Source organism: Amphibalanus amphitrite, unplaced genomic scaffold (assembly GCF_019059575.1).
Source record: "Amphibalanus amphitrite isolate SeventyFive unplaced genomic scaffold, NRLGWU_Aamphi_draft 001808F_arrow, whole genome shotgun sequence".
NCBI classification, from domain to species: domain Eukaryota; kingdom Metazoa; phylum Arthropoda; class Thecostraca; order Balanomorpha; family Balanidae; genus Amphibalanus; species Amphibalanus amphitrite.
In genome coordinates, this window is record NW_024883301.1 from 33954 (window position 1) to 53490 (window position 19537).

At 50.9% G+C, this 19537-nt stretch overlaps 2 protein-coding genes across 6 annotated transcripts in view; one reads left to right on the forward strand and one right to left on the reverse strand.

Annotated features, from left to right (window-relative positions):
* The window catches only part of LOC122375275 (DDB1- and CUL4-associated factor 10-like), a 17109-nt gene extending 14640 nt beyond the window's left edge, over window positions 1–2469 (forward strand). The window contains exon 8 of the mRNA XM_043354563.1: window positions 908–2469. Within this exon, the coding sequence (XP_043210498.1) occupies window positions 908–1959 (1052 nt within the window). The 3' untranslated portion in view covers window positions 1960–2469. The remainder of the gene's footprint in view (window positions 1–907) is intronic.
* On the reverse strand, window positions 2465–19285 carry LOC122375276 (copine-8-like). 5 transcript variants are annotated; one of them, XM_043354565.1, is made up of 9 exons: window positions 19263–19285; window positions 18872–18954; window positions 17184–17309; window positions 16671–16865; window positions 11021–11558; window positions 8215–8350; window positions 7119–7361; window positions 6450–6628; window positions 2465–5072 (listed from the first exon to the last, which is right to left on the reverse strand). In XM_043354565.1, exons 3-9 carry the CDS (start codon window positions 17249–17251, stop codon window positions 4749–4751), a joined length of 1683 nt encoding a protein of 560 aa, XP_043210500.1. In that variant the 5' UTR covers window positions 17252–17309; window positions 18872–18954; window positions 19263–19285; the 3' UTR covers window positions 2465–4748. The 5 variants fall into 5 exon arrangements, with proteins under 5 accessions (XP_043210500.1, XP_043210499.1, XP_043210502.1 ...); XM_043354564.1 differs by lacking the exon at window positions 19263–19285 and adding an exon at window positions 19151–19258; XM_043354567.1 differs by lacking the exons at window positions 18872–18954; window positions 19263–19285 and adding an exon at window positions 19151–19233.
* Between the last annotated feature and the right edge of the window lie 252 nt (window positions 19286–19537).

Genomic DNA, 19537 nt, shown 5'->3' on the forward strand with positions numbered 1-19537 from the left:
GAAATTGGTAGTCTTACAATCAGCTAGACACGTAATTTTATTGTACGATATACTGCACAGTGCATATATCACTATGAGTAGTAGGTATTGCGTTCGTTGTTACCGAATAGAAGCAGAATTTAGCTCTGAGCCCACCCACGTCCGCTGACCACGGCCGTTTGTCCGCAGTCGTTTCTCGTCCCAAGTTTCTTGTGCTACGCCGACGTGTCGGTAATGATGAGAAATAGCGCCGTCTCAAGTCTAACTCATCAAAGGCCGAGGATGCGAGAAGTCGGCCAGTTGCCGCGAACTCGGCTAATTTAAATGTTTCACAGTAGCGTCGACGCCGGCTGCGGGACTCTGTCGGGGCATTGAGGCGAGCTGGTCGGCGGCCTGAGCAGCTCATCAAGGGCGCGGCACGCGACGCCGCTTTGGGGCCCGTCGCGCCGAGCGACCCATTACCGATCGGCTCGCAGCCCGATGGTTTATGGGCCCATCCATCCTGACTTTACCGCGCTACTCTCAATGCAGATCAGACGGCCTCGTTTGCGGCCATCGGGCTGTTCCGGACCCCATTTGCAACGCGCTCCCGGTATATCCCCGCGCTCATGAGCCATTCATTTTGTGTCGTCTGTAACGTTTTTTATTATTGAGAGTTGAGACACTTTTTGACATTCAATTATGGTATGGCTCGCGACCGATTTCAATCTTCGGTTATTTGTCCACGTTTTGAATTGTTTGCTGTGTCTTAGAGCCCCGTGGCCGTGCATCAATCTTTTATTTCAATATTTAATTCGTTTGAAGCGTTAACAACACTGAGTTGCTACAGTAGATAATCTGACACACATAACACGGCAATTCGGACTTCTGATTTCCTGTTAAACCACTTACGCCCCTCCCTTCTGACGCCCCCGTGGTGTATCTGCAGGGAACGAGGCAGAGATGATCGCCTCGCTGGCGATGCACCCGCTCGGCTGGTGTGTGGCCAGCCGCAACACGAGCAGCGAGGAGGCCTCCGAGTGGACGTGCGTGCACGACATCCAGGACGAGCGGCTGCGGCCCGGAGACGAAGACGCGGATCCGGACTCGTCCGGAGACCCGCCGGAGCCGGAGCTGCCTCCGCCGCCGCCGCCGCCGCCGCCAGAGCAGCTGGCCGACGACGAGCGGTCGCGGCGGCCGGCGGCCAGCAGCCCGGACCCGCTGCGGGAGCTGCAGGACATCTCCCAGTCGACCGGCTCGCTGTTCACGATCCGCGTCAACGGCCGGCGGCCGGACGGAGAGGCCGAGCCCGAGGAGCCGGGCGCCGGCGACACGGCCCGACGTCGGCCGCTCATGCAGATCCGCTTCAACGCCACGCTGCGCCACGGCGCCGGCGAGCCCAGTCTGATCCACGAGCTGGCCGGCCGCAGCATCGAGCTGCGCGCGCCCTCGGCAGACGTGGTCGAGGCGCTCGAGATCATCCGCGAGCACCGGCGCCGCCAGCGCGCGCTCGAGCGCGGTGAGTCGCCCGATGTCGGCGGCGACGCTCAGGGTCCGTTCATCATCCGCGCCGGTCCGAGTCGGCACGGCGGCGGCGCCGACTCGGTGTTCCTGATCGGCTCCCAGGCGCGCGCGAGGGAGCGCTACCGTCAGGTGGACCTGAGCCACCAGATCGCGCAGAACCGGCCGCGCCTGACGCGCTACATCGAGGAGCCCAACCTGCGACTGACGCACGGCTTCATCAAGGAGCTGTGCTTCAGCGCCGACGGCCGGCTGCTCTGCTCCCCGTTCGGCCACGGCGTGCGGCTGCTGGCCTTCAGCGAGACGGGCCAGGAGCTGAGCACGTGCTGGGCGCCGCCGGCGCGGCCGCTGCACGAGCTGGCCGCCACCTCGTCCCACAAGCGCGCTGTGGTGACGGCCAAGTTCTCGCCGTGCGAGTGTCTGCTGGTGACGGGCTGTCTGGGCGGCAGCGTGGTCTGGCACCAGCCGCGCCTGGTGTGATGCGCCGCGCGCCGCCCCGCGAGCCCTTCTGTGATAGACGCCTGCCGCCGCCGCCGCCGGCCGCACGCGGCGGCTTCACGGACAGCCGGTGCCGGTCGGACGGCCGTGAGGGCCGGGCCGGTACCTCAGTCTGCCCGCTCCGCCGGTGCGCCCGCGTGTCGTTTTTGTTTACTGTGGCGAGTCTGTTTCGCCCGTGCCGGTTTATGGCCTCTGTTTGACCGGCCGCCCCACAGGCGGACATGGTAAGACTACGCCGTCTCAACCGGCCCGGAGTCGGACTGTGGACGACTGTGCTGTCCTGGCCGCCAGAGGCTGGTTGTGGGCGGCTGCGTCCGTGTGGGTGTGTCGGTGTATTTGTATGTGTTTGTTGTGGGACACGCGTCGGGTGGAAGCCGCATACTGTTTGTTTGTGAAGACAATAATGTTCCCGCACGCGCCGCCCGACTCATGATGTGCGATCCCCGACGATCTTCCATGTTCTTTAGCTCAAATAAAACGATCATAATATGATTCGTTGATGTGTATTTCACAGAAACCCCACTGATGCCCCACAGTCCCTGAGGTGAACTGTAATAGGCACGGTAATGACAGGCAGGCAGTTAAAGCGCACGGAGTTCGATTCATCTCCGCGACACAGCGAGCGGGTGGCGCATGTCGACGCAGTTAAAAGCAGTAGCAAAATACATGTGAATCAAGAATATGAGGAATAGGGAGTAACTGGTCACGTGGTTAGACAGGCAAGTGCGAAAGAGCGCCGCCAGACGCCCCGAGAAGGGGCAGCTGCAGCCCGCGGTCCTGACAGATCACAGCGCTCCATGGCGAGACATGATAGCAGCCGATTAACTCAGTACCCACATAACACCAGTCAGCGTTCTGACGAGACATGACAACAGCCTCCGCCTGCGCTGCGGCACGTCAACGGGTTGAGGCTGGCGGACAGGTCAATCACAGCTCTGCTCACACATTCGCAGTGTTGGAGGAAGCACCCAGACGCCGCAGCGGCCAAAGCGTACACAGAGCTCACCGCGGGCAGCTGCAGCGGCCGGCGGCGGCGACCCGTCCGTCGTCGGGGCCCGGCTGGAGCGAGAGGGCTGGCGGGCCGGCCGGGAGGGCTGGGTCGGGACGCACACCCGCGGGCTCACACACGGCACGCGAGCGGCAACGATCCATCAAAGCACGCCCTATTGCACATCGAGACACCAAAATGCTGTAAGTACACACAACATTGTACTGACCATGGGGTAGTGTTGAAAAGTGGGGATACGAACAGACATATACTCCCACAGACACGGTGTGTACCCCACAAGGCAACAGGCTTCTTTCACCCCAGCGCATCCCAGCAGCAGCAGATGCACACCATTAAATACAGCTAGTACCGGTAGGGAGCTGAGCTGCGTCATACCCTTCACAATTAGGTGAGGGAGATCCCGCGGGGTCACCCACCGCCCCTGTATGACGGCAACGGGATACATTTGAACGACGCAGCAATAATGCTATAGATGGAAACTCGTGGAAACGCGCAGAAGCCCAGTCACAGAGCTGTGGAAAAACGGTTCAACTGAAATCACCAACTACGAATTTATTCTATATATAATTCTAGTTTATCCGACAAGTTTGATAGAAGTTGGACTATTTTCATGCTCCACAAAAAGGAATTCATCAGATGAAATGACTCCGACCTCAACCATATGTAACACAGGGTTCTGCGTAGCCAGCCTCAATAAAGAGACGTGTGCCACTGGTAGGAATTGTTCGGTCGACCAACACCTAAATTTAACCTCACAACGAAGCTCAGCTGTTGCAAAAACCAGCAAGGCTTCTCACTTGGGGCCACGGTTGGCACACCAACACCACATCGGGCGCAGGCTCGGTGCGTATTTGAGCCTGTGGCGTCAGCAAAGGGAGGGTGTGAGTGACCTTAGCGGCGGCGGCGTGCCCTGAGAGCCCGGCCCATCTGAGGCACGCCACACGAAGACACCACTGCCCTCGGGTTGATCTGAGAGCATAGCGCCACGGGGTCCTGCTGACCGACCTAGGCCCTTCATCTAGCTACTTGGCTACAAACGGTGGATGGCATACCGCTAGCGAGCTCTTATCTGACTTCGCAGGTCACCTGCGGAGCACGCCGGGGCACGGGCAGTTGGGCAGCTACTGAAGTGATTAAGGCACGTCACATCTGTGCGCAGCAGACGCGTGTTGGACCCTCGAATTATAAACGGCAGCGCGAGCTGTGCGAAACGGCTGCAAATTGAGCGACAGTGGCGAACAGTATCGGTACCTCCCAGATTAATAAAGGCTGACATTTAAACAAATATCGTAACAACAACCCATTCAAATCGGACCACAGCCAGCATTCATCCACGACAAAAATAAAACAAGTAAAAATCGTCTGATTAAGCACACAGGACAACAGCTATATGGCCTCTTCAACAATATCCCTTGGCTGCATCACATTTCGATATTACTAAGTACATCACCCACGGAAACCCAAATGCACATCTGACAGGTCGGGGACTTAAACTGACCGCCGGCAGTCCCGACTTGACAGCCTCCCCGCCCACACGCACACAGACACGCACACAGCAGTCCAGCCCAGCGGGCGAGCGCCGCCCCTAGTCTGGCGTGGAACCCCCGGGGTGGGGTGGGGTGGGTACAAGGGGAGCCAGGGGCACACCAGACAGGACAGGCCGGACACACTGGACACACGGGATGCCGGTCACCCAGAGGTCGGGGAGCGCCCATAATATCCACGTCAGGTCAGGTCAGGTCAGGTCCCCGTTCGACCGGCCTCAGACGAGCTGCGGGTCGGGCGGCAGGGGAACGGGCGCGGCGCGCGGCGGCTGCGGCTGGATGCCGGCGCTGCGCATGTAGCCGAGGAACTGTGCCGGCACCTCTGCCAGCACCTCGCGCGCCAGCCGGGTCCTGACGGCGGCCGGGTCGCCGCCCGACAGCCGGCGCAGCGGCACGAATTGCACGATGTCGCGCTGCGCGGCGCGGCCGCCGGCCGTCAGACGCACCTCGTCACCGTCCAGCTCCTCCATGGCGTCGAACTCGGCGCCGCCCACGCCCACGATAATGATGGACAGCGGCAGGCTGGAGGCGCTCACAATCGCCTGCCGAACGGGTACCGCGGGTTAGGAGCGCGTCAAATCACCCCAGGTCACCCCAAGTCAGGTCAGGGACGCGTCTGATCGCCACTGATGAGTCTAGGTCAGGGCAGGTTAGGAACGCGTCAAATATCACATACCTAGGCCAGCCCATATCAGGAACGCGTCAAATATCCCCAGGCCAACCCAGGTCAGGGCAGGTCAGGTCAGGGACAGGGTAACTGACGGGCTCGGTCAGGCCGCCCTCGAGCCGCTGAGACGGCGGCTGATTGGGTGGATAGTGATGACCGTTGTCGGGATATGACGGACGTTTAGCTTTTACTGGCCGATTGACGATCAATTAGCTTCGAAGACTGATAACATTTACAGGCACTGAAGTATATGATAAAAACTCATGGGAGATCAAATTTATTGAATAGTATGCGTCGTTTAACAATTAAATTGCCATATAAATACCAGTAATACTGGGACATTTTACTAAGACCTAGCTGTTGTCAATCTCCCCACCAACGCTCCAGCAATCGGCTATTTAGTCAGTCAGTATTTGGCGTAAATAAACCGACCCACGCTGAACTGTTGGAGCAATGACTGAGAACACCTTTAGTCTAATCATTTACAGAACAGCCATTTACCAGGTGTTTTGGCAAGGACGTATGATCCTCACACCAGACATAAGCTCTCATCGATTTCTGGGGTAGACGATCTATACAAATAGATGTGTCACGAGGCGTATGCAATTAGTTCGAAATCCAGTGCAGCTGCCGTTAAATTCTACAAATTAGTGTTCGTGCTGCCATCCGTCTAGTATGCAGTGGCATCTAATTTGCAAGCGATAAACTGCGCTTATCTACGTAGCCATGTAAGCTACGTAAGCATCCCATGACACACGTCCTAGAAACAGTGCAATGTCATTGTTCAGCAGTGCACACCAATCCAGGACCCACATGCAGCTTCACTAGAAGAATGCGAGGCAAATCAATACATAGCTTGTATAATAAGTGCATGCTGTCGATGAAATTCATGTATAAAATCAGCATTTCCTTCACATTTCATGAACATCACATGTCAACATATGAGCATGCTCAAATCTCGTTACGCACCTATTTGGTTCGCTGCAGGTCTGCGAAGGACCTCTTTTATGTAATGTGGGTGTCTAACGCACCTGTTTCGTCTAATGTGAGTGTTTGACGGACCTGTTTGCTACATTGAGTGTTTGTCGCACCTGTTTGTTACACTGTGAGTGTTTGACGCGCCTCTTCGTCATACAGTGGGTGCCTGATATACCTGCCTGGTCCGCCCTGCTGTCACTGTCTGACACAGCAGCCTGGTCCTCTGAGCCTGCCCCTCCCAGCCCACCTGTTTGTTGTGGATCACCGAGCTCACCTGTTTGGTCTGCGGCATGTCGGTGATGACGCCGTCGGTGATGATGAGCAGGATGAAGTACTGGCTGCCGTCGCGGTACCGGCTGGCAAAGTTTGCCACGTGCTGGATCACCGGGGCGAAGTTGGTCGGTCCGTACAGCTGGATCTGGGGCAGGCAGCGCTCGTAGGCGGCCACCACCCCTGTCGGAGCCGGGGCGGGTTAGAGGGACACTATCGGCGGAGACAACGCACCGGAGAACTAATGGGACTACACCAGTCAGGGTTACTGGGTAGTATGCTAAGTAGTTGCTAACTAAAAGTCACTAGAGAAGATAAGTTATGTTGTGATATGATGCATTTTGAAAGACGCCACCACCACATTGCTTTTCAAACTTTCGCTAACTAATTCTATTCGTTTTAAATTTCAATCATTTGAGACAAACCAAGACGCCACCAAACCTTCAAAGAACAGGAACGCAAGACATGTAAATAGTCACTAACACAAGTTAGGACACAAGTCACCATGTATCACATTCCCCATGCTTTGCCATAACCGCAAACAAACGACTCATCATTCCTCTGAGTTTCTTACCACTCAGCTTGTTACCAACCCGACCCCAGCTACCACTCGAGCCAGACTCTGCATCACCATCCAGTTTCCCCGAGAAACTCCGCATTCGCACCCCACTACCTTCGATGCCGTAGCAGAACGGCGTCTCGGCTCCGATGTTGACGAAGAACTCGTGGCTGACGATGCCGGCCGGCGGCACGCGCGCGCCGAACCCGAGCACGGGGAACTGTTTGTCGCTGTCGTAGTCCTGGATGATGTTACCGACGGCCCGTAGCGCCGTCACGTACGGGTTGCTGATGCGCCCGGCGGCGTCCCGGCCCAGGTAGTGCAGCGAGTCCGGCTGCATGGGGTTACCGTTGGACGCTGCCAGAGAGGGTCGGGGTAGTTAGTGACGTCACTGGTGGCAGGCCGGGGCAGATAGTGACGTCAGTGGTGGAATAATCCCGAGTGTGACAAATTATGGGCAGGGGAAGGAGAATGGACATTGGACACACACGTTTAGACACGGTTATTCATCGCGAACTAGCTGGCCACAGTTCGCAACACTGATGAAAGCATCGGCATATGAAACATTCCATCATCTTTGAGTAGTGTGACATTTATCCACCAAAACTGACGCTGCCAAAAATAGCCCCATTTACACTCGCTGAACAGCGCCCCAGCCTTTTGAGGAAGGTGATCTTGAGAAGTATTCCAGAAGTCCTGCTACTTGTGTTGCTTGGGAACTAAAGGTCAATAATGCCATGATGTCAGTGTATACCTCTACGGATCATAATGAATAGGAAAATCATACTTCATGTCTCATGACTGCTGTACAGTTATAACTTATAGCCACCCTTATTACATAATTCATTACCGTTCGTTTGCATTTGTTCACTCTGTTTGTTTGCACTTGTTTGTATTGTTTATCATTAGCAGCTTGTTGCACCGTGCCAAGTTGTGTTATCTGCTGTTCTGCTGCCACCAATTTCCGGCTCCCGACAGCAGCAGGGGTAGCGGCACTGTGACGTCATTATGACGTCACTGTCACCACCCCTCTCCTCGTCCCTCCCCTCCCCTAGTCAACTCTGATGTACAAACGCTCGACAACAGTAACAGAACGTTACAGAGTCCAGTGACACAGCTATGCCGCGGCAAGCTAGTTCGTTACCGAGCAGAGGAACAGAGCGTTCCAACGTCGAACTCAGCCCTAAGGTGTGAAGTCTCTGACGCTCACCTGTGAAGTCGATAGCGATGGTGCAGGCCAGCTCGGTGCCGCCCTGGATGTAGTCCAGGAACGTGTGCTGCACGCGGATCTGGCAGCTCTGCAGGATGATCTGGCCGGAGTTTCGGTACGAGGAGCCCTTCCGCGCCTGCCGCACAGACGGGGTGCGGGGTACCGATCGGTCAAAGAGAGCGGGTTGGGCGGGAGAGCGAGGCGGCATCATACCAGAAAGGCAGCGGAGAATGTGCATCACGGTACGGTGGCTCAATTTGTGAGATAAATAATGACGGCCAATGGCGGGCGATTAATCAGAATGTAGAATAAAAATGTATTTAGTTTGGCAGTCATTTAAGAGTTAAGACGTTTTGGCTCAGGGTTTCCAATTCAGGAATATTGAAGCATCATTGGTTTTACGACCACCATCGAATTTAAGACAAATAGACGCCAAATACGTTCATGATTGCCCATTGCCTATCGATAGTGCTGCCTTCAGTCCAGTGGGAAGTTGATAACTTTATTGTGCTCTTGGTCAAACCAAGCGGCATCACAGGGCCCGAAAGCAGTCAGGCAAAGAGCTATTTCATATTCGGATAGTGACAATCGCTGTTCTGGGCCACAAACAAACCTTCACACAGAGTCCTAAATCAATAGGATACGAAATTAGGACTATAACCGCCTCTGGGAAGCCTCCCAGTAGCGGAATTATCATACTACCAAGCGGAGTACGCATCTCCGACCAATCTGTCCGGACAGCAGTGTGTCAGTCATTTTCGGAACATATTTTGTTGATGTTTATCAGCATCATCCTGCTAGTTTGATTGAATTTACATGGATGCACATTGAGCTTTCCGGCTGAGGCTTAAAACGGCATCAGTGCATTGCCCAGATACTTTGATTCGAAATTAGTTGAGCCTTAACATTGGTCCACTTGTGCAAGATAAAATAAGGCATTTGCTTTCCTACTTGAAGTGAAAATGCATTCCACGGAACTGTAATGTACAATAACGCACACTCATCACAAAAACTACTGACACCTGTACACAAGGCACCTGTGTAGATCCAGCCAGATCATACCATCAGGTCAGGTTCTGTCATGACATAGCCAGGAGGAGCAGCACGGACCGAGCTAACGCTATCGCCGAGCGACGCCGCGCAGACCGCCACCGTAACGCGCCACTCACATCCTCTGGCTCTATCGGCTCTGATCAACATCGATAGTGCAATGAATGGATAAACTTATCGGTGAGATGGGCAGAACTTGAGAAGTTATACGCCCTCAGAACCATTCCTGCCGCAAGCTCCGACAAATTGCGGCCTTGGGTCAGCTTTGAAGGCGGAGGATAAACAATACGGCTGCAGTCAGTCCTCGCCATCAATAACGTACTGGCTTGTGACGCGGAAAATTGAATATGCACTCAATAGTCAAATGGTTTTAAAATAGTAAAACATCGGGCTTATTCAAATAATCAGAGGCGCCACTGGATATCATCAGACACCACGCTTGACTACATTTTCTAGCACAAAAAGGAAAACGTGAGCTGCCACTGATTAACTAAAATCCATACGCAAAAAGAACCTCAATCTTGAGTCTCATTAAGTGTCATTTAAAGGCCCACAGAAAACCCAAAGAGCTATCAATCTAGCACAACTATCCGACCACTCAAGTTCAACCGTGAGGAAAAACTGCCAGAAGTCATCCAGCCGTCTGTCTCAAAGTGGCGAGGCGGGGGGCGAGGGCGGCTAGAGGAGCTCTCAGACGAGCTTTGCAGTTCGCCATCAGTCGCCTCCTCAGAGAGCGGAGTTCGCCGCCGTCAAAAACCGCCGATGGCGGCTCAGAGCGGAGGGCGGGGGCGGCGCGCGGCGCTGCGAAAGCCGGCTCACCGGCAAAAAGGCTGCCACCCATCAGCCGAGGGCGATTAACGCGGTAAAGGAGCACAATTGAATTCAAATGAATGCGCCGCCGGATTAAGCCGGCAGATGGTAGGCCTCTCGGCCGTTTGCAATGCACTGGGATAGGTCTTGACAGAAATAGGACCAGCATTAGATCGAGATCAGACTTAATAGTAATCAGTAATATCACAATGTAAATTGCAAATTATGTATGGCCATAATTCATCAGCCAATTCTAGACCCGTGAACGACGAGCGTACGTCAGAACGATATGCTTCTTGAACCATAAAAATAACTCATTATGCATACGAGTATTCTAATTCATCCTAATTCACGATATCATCGTGGCCCAAACGCACTTTTCCGACGACAAATATCCAAATGGTATCCAATAATCCAAAATATTTGCCTACTTGAAGGCATTCTAAAAGCTTTCCATTGTATCTTTAGGTTGTTTAAGAAAAGAGGCGTCTTCCTTCGTAGCAAGTCCTTTCCCATCAATTTGGCGACTGCGAGCTATTGTCCTACGAACAGATTTATGGCAGCAATCACGTTAATCCTATAGTAATTCTAGAGTGCTGCTACATATAAAACGCCTCGGAACGACGTAAATTAATTACGTGAAAGGAGCAATGTAAACAAACAACGTAAAAATGGGGAATGGTAGACAAACAATGCAAATATGTTCTAGAATGCAGTAAAAACACATTTACCCATTGCCCTGCCCCTCAAATACATAATGATAAATGAGATAAGAGCCGCAGTTTGAGTTCGAATGGTCTTGGTTTACCAGTGATATAAAGATCCTCCAACAAACACCCCACGCCACGCCCTCCCCATCCCCCCACCCCACGCACACACACATACGTCACACCCCCTCCCAACCCCACGCCCACGCTCACACGCAGTCGGGCCGTCACGCACGCACCTGTTTCTCCTTGTTGATGCAGTCGAAGGCGGCCGGTTTGGTGGCGTCGCGCAGCTGCTGCAGCGTGAAGAAGCACTCGCCGATGAGGTCGGGCGTGCCGCTGGCGTTCCAGTCCCAGCAGACGGCGCGGATGTTGCGCTGGTAGTCGCCGTTACACAGCGAGCCCACCGACACGGTCACCGGCCGCCAGTCGGGGTTCAGCGTCCGTTTGAGCACCTCCGTGCGCGAGACGAGCACCCACTGACCCTCCTCGGTCGACTTGAACAGCTCCAGGTACGGGTCCGACTTGCCCCACAGCCAGTCCTTTTTGTCCAGCTTCCTGCCGCAGAACTGCAGCACCGCCTCCTCCTTGGAGCCCAGCATCTCCTCGGCGTGCACGATCAGCGTGGCCGGCTGCGCGCCGCTGGGCGGGCCGCCCTGCAGCGGCAGCTCGGAGACGCGCGCCGACACCAGCTCGCCGAGCGTGCACTCGCGCCGGCCCAGGAAGTCGTGCTCCTCCAGCCGGGCAGACGACGAGTCCACGTCGTACACGTCGAACCTGACGACGGAGGGAGAGACGCGGTGTGAGGGTTAGGGGAGTCGTGAAATGCACGTCACGTACGTCATGAAGTACACGTCAATGAGTCGTGAAATGAACATCACGATAGTCACAAAGACAAACAAAAGTCGCAGGAAAAAGCTATAGGATTCACGATAGCTGAGATAACACCAGTTACCGGAATGGATTTATAGTTTGACAACCATAGTTGCAACGGAGTATCACTTCCTCAATAATACACGGGTAAGGGTACCTGCTGACTTTTTCAAGCATTGCCACGTTGGACTTTTTTATCAGTATGACCACTCGCCCTAAAAACCCAACCCCGTCTCACCAACTTAGCCTTCTCTCAAACGTCGTTTACCGTACTGCAAAGTGCGAACCATCATACCCTGAACGCAAGCCGTCGGTCGCTGGAGCAAACATCGTTCTTCCATGGTATTCACGTCAGCAATAAACAGCACTTGAGTGAGCACCTTAAAAATTGCTCTCCTACCTATAAGTATCATTTCTTCAGGCGCCACTTTTTTGACCATCTTGCTCCGCTCCGTCGACACTCGACACCCGCCCTCCCGGACGCAGTGGTACGGTAGGTAACTACCCTCCCGGACCCCGCCCATGAGGAGCTCACTTCTTAGATCCGGATCAGAAGGGCAAGATGCAGGAAAAAAGAAAAGTCCTCCTAAACTCCCGGAACTCTCCGAGCTTCTCCACATTTTCATACTTACCCGACAATGCGCCAATAGGAATCAGACTACGTCACCAGCGACAAAATAAACCAGGGGAATCAGAAAGTATGGCCGGCAAGAAGATGAACAAACAGTAAAAAGGACTTAGTAATCCTCACTGAAAGGCTGCAGGTACCGCCCACGAGTCAATCTCACAATAATGAAACATTTATTGCGGAGATTGACGTGAACTCGGTACCGAGCCAGACCAATTTAAAAACAGCGGGGAATGTCCCAACTATCTACGTAAGGACCGCTCGCACTCAGCGGCATTCCCTGATCGGCAGCCTGATCCGGGTGACGGTGACGGGGTGGATCAAAATAAATTTGTACCTTCCCACGCACCCTACCAGGTATTGATAGAAATGCTACCTGTTGAAAAGAAACTAGATATTCTAGGGTGATACCATAGTTTCCGACGTACTTTTGGTATTTGACATTAAGCTTAGCGATCAAATTTACAAAGCGGATCCCAAAAAGCGAGTCAATCGCAGTTCCATTATGGTGTATGATCTACGTCAGCATGAATCGGGGCAACATATTTTATAGGTAATGGCTAAAACGTATTTTCATAAATCTAACTGCACATGAAAAAAAAAATCGTTCACCATTACATAAATTACTTTATTGACCAAAAACGCATAGCACCATAATCAGGATTACGGTCCAGGCTAAGCTGACCTACATACTAAGCAATACAGCATAGTCGTGTCCGGCTAATCTGTAAATAAAATTGCTAATAAGCAACGGACGACCATCTATCAGATATCATGCAAAAAAGGCAGGACTAAAACCGCATGAAATAGGGACACCAGCCGAAGATACATCTAGCAGGCTGACAGCATATCAACAAGGGCGGTGTTTCTTTATCGATAAAATCATGAAGTTGCGGACCGGCGGGCCGGGCCCGGCGGGCGCCCGGCCGGCGCGGGGAGACCCGCTGCAGTTCTCGTCCCTAACGACCCCGGCGCACACAGCCGCTATTTGAGTTCGGAAGTGGCCAAAATGCGATAACTCGTTAACCAGTTGACATTTTGCCAAGAAATTTTTATTATATGTGAAGTAAACCGTAAGGTTACGTATGGAAACGTATGACCATCCTGCTGATCCAGCATTGCCGTAAAAATATGTTTGCTTGTAATCCGCGGATGACGGGTATATCCCATAACATGGGTGACTAGGGAGGGGATTCTGCATAGCTTCCCTGCTGTCTTCGAAACTACTCGTTCAATACTAAAAATTCAAACGGTTTCTGATAGGAATAGCTGACAAACGAAACCTAACTTTGTCACAAAAGGTCATGGAAAGGTCATGGGTCACAAAAGGTCACGGAAAAGGTCATGGAAGGAAATGTATACATTTTTAAGGTCATGCGACACATCTTTAATGTCCATTTCGGCAAAAGCATCTAAAAATGATGTCATCTGGGTCGTCCGATTCGAAACTATTTCCATTCGACAAATGAAGGTCAGGTCACGGCGAGGTCAAAAAGGTCAAATTTTGAAGTTGAACATTCTCAACAAAAAAAATATGTGCATCGGATGCAATTTGAGCTCTGGAACACGATGATGCTATTCGTTTTGGTTTTCGATGTCAGTACTGAAATTGCCTTTGCAATATCGAGAATTGTGATTAACCGACTACGGTAAAATGCAAAAGCCGATAACATTGCCATTTCTGAAGATATCTGACTGAAACTTTCCAAAAGCAATGCAAATGTTACATACAAAAGCCAATAAGCTTTATTCTGGTCGATGGCTGCTCCCCAAAACTCTAAATGTTATCAACCATATCGGACATTCTTACGATGTTCTGTTGGCTGGATGTCTTTTTGCTTTATTGAATTTGATCAGACTACATTCAGTTAAGACGACGTACATTTATTGGTCACCAGAAAGTATACCCCTTAAGTCAATTGACAATCGACAACCAACAAATGCAATCGACACGAGCGTCGAGCACCCTTCCGCACAAGCAACTGCCGGGGGCGATTAGACGGACCGCGCTCCTCTCTCGCAGCTGATTGGTCAGCTGCCGAATCGCACAGACGTCAGCTGCGCGGCCGCCGCCCGGCCGACCTGACCGGGGTCGGCCGGGCGGCGACCTAGCGTCACTCGAACTGCAATAACTTTTGCCGGAAGTGTGATGCCAACCTAAGTTCTTCAGCAAATGAATCACAATTGTACGGTATATGTTATGGACGTTGTCTCGATGTGAAGCACGTTGTGCGTTTTTTGGCAGGCCTATGTAAATATTGAAATCCTCAAGCCCTTCTGCTTTGTGCAAGTGTGCAACATTTAGCTTACAATAACTGAGTGGGAAGTTTTTTAGATGCACTTTTGTTACCAATGGATTCCGCACATTTTCCCCTTTTAGCTGATATCTTACTTACGCATTTTCAAGCAAAGAATATGACAGGAGACTCGTCAACATTTACATGAAGATCGCAGCACAAGTTCGGTCTCACGGAGCAAAACAAAACGGTGTACTTTGGGAGCCCACCAATCTGTGCCAGAATGAGTAATCTGGATGATACTTTAAAGGAAGACTGCCACCTTCAAAAAGTTTTCTCAGATCGGCCTATGATTTATTCCCTGGACAAAACAAAATTTTAGAATTCACCTGACAAAGTATCATCACGTGAATCGCGAAAAAAAAATGTCGATTATCATACAATTATCAATCGGTTAATGTCTAGCGACAATGTTTACACATCACTAGACTTCAAGGTCATAAGATTATTACATTTTATTTGAAAAAGTAAGGTATTTTATGATTTACTAATATATGATTTCATAAGAAATTGGCCATGTTTAATTTATTTTGCATTTAAGTTCGTAAAACATTTAAAAATTATGGCTCATTTGGAATGGGTCTGGCCCATGTTAAACCCCATTTCCCACACTTTTTTGGAAAAAATGAACTACTGAATATATAAGTTTAACTTTTATTTTGACACTCCAAAATTCTTCTCTGATCTCGAAACAATCAAAGTTTTGACATATATTTATCAAAAGATAAGAAAATTCGTGTTTCAAAGTTATCGATAAACAGTAGAGATGTCGGTTTTCTTGGACTAAAAAAATGGCATCAAACTGAACTTTGGTCTCCGATTTCTCGCAAACGGGTTCGAATTTCGGAAAACCGACTTCAGTCTGGGACATAGGTGGCTCAGCTCTAGTGAAAACCGTTTTGTGGAAAAAAAGGTGGCAGTCTACCTTTAAACAGTCTGATCAATTTACGACCAGAAAATGTGAGAAAAGCACGCTTTAAAATTTGTCGAAAATTAGGGTATTGGCCATTTCTGAACCCGGATAGCGGCTGTGTGCGGCGGTACCCCGGGGAGCACGCCCCTGCTCGGCACCATTAGCCGACGCTACGGCGTCACGGCGCGTCACGTGACTTCACAGCGCGCGGCTCACGGACGGGCCTTCCCGCCGTACGGTACGTCCCGCAGCTGAAAGCAATCCTAAGCAGTAGCGCCGTCCTAACTACCAGCGTCTGCGGCCCGGCGGGCTTGCGGTCTCGTGCACTTACGTCCAATTACACCAGGGTCAGATCAGAGCCCGCGCGGTACGTCCGGTCCGGGCCTGATGACATCTGAGGGACTACCCGGGCACTATCGTACTGGAAACCGAGACGGAAGGAAACTACACGTCGGACTGTCTGAAAATACAATGTCAACTCATATTGTCTGTGTATAGATGGTACGGGGACCCGCAGTTGCTACTGTACACAATCCCCAAGTCTAACCGTCTGTCCTGTCCAGTAACAACCGATAACATTGATATCGACTGCTGGTCCCTGTACAAGACCAGCTGAGGTTTCCTGTGAGTACCCTCTGACAGCTTATCGTTGTTCCCTGTGAGGGTGCTGGGACAATTTACTCAGGGTCGCAGCTGTACAGTAGCAACTGCGGGTCCCTGTACGAGATTTCCACAGTCCGTTGTGGTCCAGGAGCAGTGATAATGATGCCAACCGTTTCCGAAACCGCTTCTTAGTACAACACTAGGTCATTACGCTAAGCGTCTTACGCTAATGCAGAGCGTATTATATACGACTTTCTAGTTCCTACCTACCTAGTTTCCAATGTTTTTGTGCCAGGAGGGCTTTACTAACAGCATACTATATTGAAATAAACAACGCAATGAACCCATTCCACTACCCCGAGTGAAGAACGGTGCCTGTTGAGATAGGCCATGGTCAATTAACTGACCGATTGAGCATCTGTCACTTCCGTTCCATCCCCAAATGTCATCGCGACTCTGACTGAAAGCTGGCGCTAGTAGGATCCAGCCTCAGCGTCCCCAGCGTCCACAGCTCCTAACACAAGCCACTCGGCCGGCCAGGCGGAGTCACAGCCGGCCGGCCGCCGGGCGCTCACCGTAGAAACTGCTGCTCCTCGAACCGGTAGGCGATGGGCACCTTGGTGGCAAAGTCGGGGTTCAGGTTATCCTGCACCACCTCGGTGCGCTTGTACTCGTCCCAGCGTCTGTCGCGTGCTGACGAGCCGAACGGTGCCACCGAGACGACCACCATCGGGTCCGACTTGGAGAACACGTCCATGTCCGCCAGGTGCCTGGGGGAGGAGGTCAGAGAGGTCAGATGTCAGAGGTCACAGAGGTCAGAGGTCAATTAAGGCCAGAGGTCACAGAGGTCAGAGGTCAGATAACATCGATTGATTGCAGATTTGGGTGACTCGGAGTTGGTGGGAGCACACACATTCCTTCAACAGCACAGGATTGCAAATAGACACCGAAGTCCCAAAAGCTTATAAAATGTCTCACAACTCCGAAACCCCTATCCGAGACTGTTGACTTCTCACCCGCGCACGCCCTCTTGCTCGCTCGTACACACTCATTAACCACATTCATTAATCATCCATTCACTCACTCACCGACATGACAGGGTCAGTTCCACCTGGGTGACCGGCACGGCCGCCGAGCCGCCGGTGAAGTTCTGCATCTTCGGTCACAACTCACAGGCCACAGGTCACCAGCCACGGGTTACCAGCGACCCTGGCCTGCCGGCGGGCAGGGTAAAGGGGCGGTCAGGGCCGGCCTGTCCGCACCGTCACGCGCCCCCGCTGATTGATGGTGCGCCACTGATCCGGCGAGAAGCCGCGTGTGACCGCAGCTGAAGGCGGGGGACCGACTGGAGACGGCACGCTGTGACAGATACAAATGGGCTGCACAGCTGGCATGCTCGACAAACCACGCAGACAGCTATTGTGCACAGAAGTTAGAGTCGGTCACATGGAGACCGGAGACTGCAGGACACCACACCACAGCTCTCAGATGAAGAACAGCGTTAAAATTGCAATGAACTGTCATGCATTCTACTTAAAGGGACCCTCCCACCTTCAAAAAAGTTAATGAATTGGCATGAAAGTGATGTCGCTCGGTTCAGAAAGAGCAAAAATGAATATCTACCAAATTTCAATGAAAAATATTCACCGGTTTTCAAGATATTAGACTTTTACTTTTGTTTACTTTTTGGGATATCCGCTGTTCCTAGCGACTTTATTTGAAAGTGCGGCATTTGTTGCGCGCAAAGCAGCATATACCACCGCGTGCTGCCAAACGTTTTAGTAAAAGATTTAAAAATCGTTAGATCTCCGCTGACGTCACAAATTCTAAGGGGGCATACCAATGCATTAGCCCCTTAGAATCCGAAAACTGCAAGTTTGAAATTCCATATCTCCGAATTAAAGCATTTTTCGATGTTGTGAATGCCCAAACCGGTATTTTCAGGCCATGGCCACCAATTTGGCTATCTCAACTCAAAAACTAATGTTAAGGTGGGAGGGTCCCTTTAATGTAATGCTATTGTGTGTGTCTTATGCCTTGGAGATTCATCAACTTTGAGGTAGGTAGTTTGCAGCTTGGACACTTGGGAGTCTGGAGTTAGCGATTAGGTATGTATCAAGAAAATGATTGAGTTATTGTCATGCACAGTTGATGAATTTCCTAAAACTTAAGAAGTGTTCATGTTTGTTGCTTAGTATGTTCACATATGTCAGCGTATAGGTACAGGCTTATTGTTTTCCTCAGAGACAATGACAATACAATAGCAATACAAATAAAACCACAACTGAAACCCAGGCTTTGTTTGCTGCCTAGTATGTACATGTGTGTCAGTCTTCACATGTATTGCTTAGCATTAAACTCTTGATAAGCTGCATAATGTATTCAGACAGATTTATATAAAATGCTAACTATTTGTACTTTAAGCAAAACATAAAGGAGTTCTTAACACCTTTATGACTCAGCATATTGTTTTATTTTTTATTTTGTTATTTGTTAGGAAGTATAAGTTGATAGACGTGGACCCGTGTGGCATGAAAAGCAATGCTGTAGTGAATCAAGCCAAGGACCTTCCATATCTACCAAACAACCTTGCCTATAGGCAAGGTTGTTAACCTGTAAAATGTTAGCCCATACCAACTCCTTTTGGAACCCACAAGGTCCATGCTTGCCATTTCTAAGATAGCAATATATTATAGACCACTGATTAGTGATACACTGGTGTGATGCTCTCTGACCACAACTTTGATGAACAAAGAATGGCAACACAAGATGTTACCTTTTCAAGGCAGACCGCAGATGTATCAATGATTTCTACACATACCAGGAACTCAAGTACCAACTGATTAATTATTGATAAAACTGAGAAAGCAAAGCACATATAATGGTGAAGAATTCATACAGTAATGAGAAAAGTAAAATACAGTATAACTTGTGATTTACAGGCTTAGGTACAATATTTGTTTAATTTTCTCATCAATTTGTGAATAACAGATCAACAGTTTTATTATCAATATCATTATCAATTATATACACTTGGCTGACTATTACGTTCAACCTTAAAAATTTTCCAGACTCGAAAATCAAAGCTGAAGAGGTCAGCCGTCAGAACGAAACTGGAAGGGTGGAGTCCACACTCCACCCTTCTAAGTTGCTTCTAAGCACGGTACATAGAATACTAGGTAACACCGGTTTGTCCGCTCAACACAGGGCCAATGGTCACCACTTTCTTCAGCTGACGTCTGTGACCTTGAGCTGACCTAGGATGATAAACAGCTGACAATTTAGGCCATTTGGAGCTCACTTGACAGCTGAAGAGCGTGATTTAAAATATAAATATTTGTCAGGCACTTACAAAAGATATTATTCACCAGTCATTTTTAAGCACATTCTGTCATAAATTAGCTGACTCCCTCTGGTCTTCCACACGGCAGAAAATGCAAGT